We start from the raw sequence: 5,282 nt of genomic DNA, 5'->3' as shown, positions 1-5,282 counted from the left end.
ATTTATTTATTTATTTTATTTACAAGATAGAAATTCTATTTTAGAATTATCTAAGTGTATATGTATGTGAATCTCTCTCCTAGAAACTTGATCCCCGGCCTTTACCCCCACACCTTACAAGCATTTATACTTGTGGAGTGACTATCACACCAATGGTGTGCGGTAGTTATACATACAATTTTTTAGTTGCAGTAGGTTAGGTTCTGCAACTAAATTCAAACACACTGTTGCATGGAAAATTATTAGGTACTCCCAGAGTACCATAAATGCGTAGTCCCCCTCTTACATGAATGGTGAGTCCTACTATGAAGTTAATTAGTGAGACCCATCATTCATGTGAGAGGAGAAAGTACGCATTTATGGTATACAGGAAGTTCAGAATAATTTCCCCTGTTGCATTCACTAATAAAATACAAACTGTGTTATCTTTTCCTGTTTCAATTAAAATTCAATTTAGCAATGTGTTTGAATTTAATTAGGGAAAACCCAAGATTTGCCTTTCAGAATTTCTCTCCTTCCCTCTCTTAGTTTGAATTCAACTATGCGTTTAAATTCAATTCAGCTATAAGTTTGAATTCAAAACTTACTTATCAACAACAATTAAAATTAAAATCATAATAACTTCAAAGATAACAAAAACGAAAACCTAAAAACCCAAATCAGAAAAACTGTACATCCATCATTCTCCAAAAGAAAAAAACCCTAATTTCAATATACACGTAAACTACCATTGATTGCTCGTATCATAAATTTATTTGAAATTAATCCAAGTGAGCCCAAATCAACTAAAGACTAAAACTATTACAAAGCGAATTAGAGCTCACAGACCAACCTGGCAATCCTTTGGTGCCCCGAGCTTCCCTGACCCGGAGGCACTGGTATTTGAGGAAGAGATAGAAACAGGCAAAGATTGGCACCAAACCCTAACAATCTTATTCCTCGCTCTCCAACCACCAGTTTTGAATTCAGCCCTAGCCAGAAGCTTCACGTTGAAATAGAGCGTGCCACGTGTCCTGTCCGCGTTGATGTCGCCGAGCGCCCTTCTTTCCACGTAGGCGTCTCTGGCGGCGAAGGAAGCGTCGACGAAGGTTTGGTTCCGCTTGGACTGTTTGAAGGGAGGGATTCGGGTCTCGGCGACGAACTCGGTCCTGCAGAAGAGCATGGAGTCAACGGCGTCGTAGTAGATGGAGAGCTTCTTGTTAGGGTTGTAGGCGGAGAACCGGGCGTTCCAGTTGCCGGAGACGGAGGTGTTGGAGGTGGAGAAGTTGGTGAGGGAGAGCGAGTCGATTCGGAACTCAGGGAGGCGAGGGCGGAGGACGAGCCAGAGGATGAAGATGATCACGCCCATGGATATGAAGACGACGATCATCGCTATGAGGAAGGTGCGCACGAAGGCGCGTGACGACGACGCGCGGTAGGGCTGGTTGTTGTACGGCGGCGCGTAGGGTTGGTTCGGGTAGTAAGGCGCGTTGTAAGGGTAAGCGGCGCCGGTTTGCGGCGGAGGGTAACCGTTTGCGGGTGGGTAGCCCACCGCCGGCGCTGGTCTCGAAGGGTTTTGCATGGTGGTGAGTGAGAGAGTGAAGCTTAGAATATTTTGGATTTCAAGCAGAGTATAATAAATAATAAAAGAGGTTTTTGATGTTTTTGTTTATTTTTTATTTTTTGTTTTTTGCTTTTTGTTTTTTTTTTGGATTTCGAAGTCGGGAGAAGAAGAAGTTTTGGAATTTGATGAGGTGTTGGGGTTCTTTTCCCGTGCGGTCAAGTATTGTTGACCGACTTTTCTGACTGTTGCCTATTTGTCCGTCTATTACGTCGTACATTCTATTTTGACAAATAGCATTGACAACACTATTTACTTATTATTATTTTTGAATAATAAAATAAAATTTATTGAGGATCAAAATATAAAATTGCTGAGGGATGGTGGTTTTTTTTTTTAAAAAAAAAAAATCTAAGGAGATAATGGATTTTAGATTTGTGGGGCCTGAGGTTTGGAATCCTGGCCCACTTCACACTAAGGGCCCAAAACCCAAGTCGAGGAACCTTATTGTCTAAGAGGTATGATGAGAACCCCTTAATGGCCCAAGAATGTAGCCGAGGATAACCTCACGCTCAACGCCTCACGAAATGCTTGAAGGAAAGGACAAAATCAGTACAAAAGCAGTACAAGCAAGAAAGCTGCCAAAACCCTAACGTGGAGCCCAGCACTTGACAAGCCCGTATCCCATACCATGCTATCCAGTTTTTCCCAACCACTCTGACGTGAGGATTGATAAGACGAGTAACCACCCCAAAAAAGGAGAAACTGACACGTAGATGAGAAAAGGGAAATGAATACTAGTATAAAAGGGAAAAGAGGGCTAGAGAAAAAAGGGGGAGAAAAGAGGAAGGCTGGTGAGAAGGTAATGTTCCTCGGACTAAGTCCGAGGAGCCAAACCTCTTAAACCAAACCAAGGTAAGGCGCAACTATGCAGTCCAAGCATACCTTTGTATGATTTCTCATCAAATCGGGACCAAACCCCTGCCCAGCGCCCAAGGGCATGCCTTTCTAAACCCATTCTCTACAAATCATATTGTTTGGGCCCTTTATATACGAGCCCAAGGTTATTCCCGGACCGTTAAAAATCGTGTCCCTACAAGATTTATTTTGTTTTTATTTTTTTATTTTAGAGTTAGATTTATCCTTAGAGAGTTATATATCATCACTGATAAAATGTCATAAATCTTAAATTTTATCATGTGGGTTGAGATTTGCGATTTTGGGAGTGGGTGTGTGCTATAGTAATAGAAAAGTTCTATTTTGATAATGTTTTTATGACAAATTTTAATTTTTCAAGTTTTAACGTGTTTTTAATATGAATATATCACTGAAATTATTTATTTATCTATCAATAACAATTCGTAACAACTTGTCATTTAGGATTTATTGTGAAAGTGTTATAAAAATACTGTAGACACATCATTTCTCATATATTGTTATATAAAAATTAAGTTCAATAAGTAATGCTTATATCAAGTGGCTACTTTATTTTTGCGACAAATGGTTGATTACATTGTCATCCATAATCTGAAGTATACAATTTATAGATGATGATGTGTAAAATCAGTAGACCATATACTCCAAATTTCAACGGTGAGTCGATGACTTGAAAATGAAAAAAATGTGATTATTGAAGATGATTGGGTGAACCAGCCAAGGGCCCTCCGATGGTTAAGTTAGATTTCTCTCTAGGTTTCAAGTATAGTAAGTGGGTGAATAAAAATGCATACCTTTAGTTTGGCGAAGTTGGATCCTTTTTTATAGAGAGTTTGGAGTGGGTCTACTTGTTAGGAGTCACTAATGTCATGAGAGATATGTGGACTGTGGGGAGAGTGGAGCGAATTTCAAGGAATTCACCCGACGTCTTAGAATAGTAGATTGTAGTGTAACTATTCTCACTTTGTAGAAAACACCTTAAAATCTATTAATTGTTTGTTGGTCGTCTACACACTCTTGTGGTGTAGACTGGTCTTCTTTAGACAACTTCATTTATTGGCGTGGAACACTGTTCTCCTCTTTTCCTTTTGAAGACCATCTTGAATGTGATATTTCTTGGATGATCCTTATGGGCGAATCATACTTTTATGAATTACCCATCAATATATATATACACAATATAAAACTGAAATAACGGACTCTTAATATTGTGCCAAATAAAGCTTTTAAGACCTCACAATTGTACATCTTATTATTTTAAGATTATAATTTTTATTCAATTAAAATTCTATGCTATATTCATACTCTCCATTAAAATATTATCAAGTCATATTTTCTTTAAATGGTAGAAGATTATAGTTTAAGATACAAATTCAATCATAATAAATAACTATGTCTTCTAAAAAAATAAATAAATGTGTAATGCTAAAATATATAGTTTCATACATAGTTGTCAGTATTATACAATATGTGATAAGTATCGTGTAAAAAAAATTTGTATAGTAAAGGCATATTGAAAATGCTCATAAATTTGTATAAAAAAAAAGGAAATACTCATAAATTATATGATACAAACATGCGTATTGTACAATACATACAAACACATATATATGGGTTTAAAATGAGTTTTTTTTTGTTAGGATTTGTGTTTTTATTAAAGTCCAACAAGTTGTTAGACTTGTTTCTAATAAAAAGTTATTAGGCTACTTGTTTGAGCCCAATAAATTTTTTTTCTCCTACAATTGGACTACATATTTAATAATTCACTTTCATATTTACAACTTTTTTTTATAACATGAATAAGGTATTAAATGATAATATAATTATTTTTTATTTTTGTTTTTATTGTTAGAAGTCTAAGAAGTTAGAATGCCAAAAAAGAAATATAAATAAAAAAACTAGTAAAATAAAAGACGAAAAAGAGATATAAATGTTGATGAAGAAAACGTCAATGAAAAAATAATTTTGCAAGATAATAAATAATAACATTGATTTAGATGGAGTTGATTGATAAATGTGATGAAAATAAACTATTTCGCATATATGTCAAGTATTATCACTTTGGGTTTAATAAATTTGAATATTTATGTCATAAACATACATTAATTTGATTTATTATTTTTGACCAGATAATTTGATTTATTTAGTTAGTTTTGTTAAATACTATTACATAAGTGATTATTAAATTTGTCATTATTTGGATATATTTCGATTTTATAATGAATATGTATGTGTATTTATAAATTTTATTATATATTCGTTTATCTTATGATATAGGATATGATATAAAAAAAAAAAAATTGATTTACAATATCGTTCACATTTTGACAACTATGATTCCATTTATAACTATGATTAGACTCTGCTATTATTATTATTATTTTAAAGATTAATAATTTTCAACCTGTAAAGTAATCATATATATACAAAAGTGAAGCAAATTTTACATATTTATTGTAATAAGTGAATAGGATATATATAAATATATTAATAAGTAATAAAAAAAAAGTGGACTAGTTTTGTAGGCAATGTTGTTTTGTAGGCAATATTTTAGTGAGAGTTAAATAAATATTTTTACCTGATTGTCCCTAAGTTTTGCCTAGAGTATAGGGATATTTTTGAACCAACAAAATTTCATCTCAAATAGAGTAAGCCCTTTAAAATTTAAATAGTAGTATAGATAACTATTGAAAACTATCATTGTAGGGATAAAGGGCCCAAGAGTATATATTGGGTCGTGGGCCTTGTTCGAGGACGCTTAGTAGTCCGAGGACAGATAAACGATAGTGAAGACGTAAGAATTAGA

General features: G+C 34.3%; 1 protein-coding gene across 1 annotated transcript; it reads right to left on the bottom strand.

Moving 5' to 3' along the window:
- Positions 1 to 714: 714 nt before the first annotated feature.
- On the bottom strand, positions 715 to 1,702 carry LOC115977611 (uncharacterized protein At1g08160-like). The gene has a single exon (XM_031099611.1). It carries the CDS (start codon positions 1,559 to 1,561, stop codon positions 821 to 823), a length of 741 nt encoding a protein of 246 aa, XP_030955471.1. The 5' UTR covers positions 1,562 to 1,702; the 3' UTR covers positions 715 to 820.
- Between the last annotated feature and the right edge of the window lie 3,580 nt (positions 1,703 to 5,282).

The sequence above is a fragment of the Quercus lobata genome, chromosome 1, assembly GCF_001633185.2.
Source record: "Quercus lobata isolate SW786 chromosome 1, ValleyOak3.0 Primary Assembly, whole genome shotgun sequence".
NCBI lineage: Eukaryota > Viridiplantae > Streptophyta > Magnoliopsida > Fagales > Fagaceae > Quercus > Quercus lobata.
The sequence above is the reverse complement of the archived record's forward strand: the minus strand, read 5'-3'. Positions and strand labels throughout refer to the sequence as shown.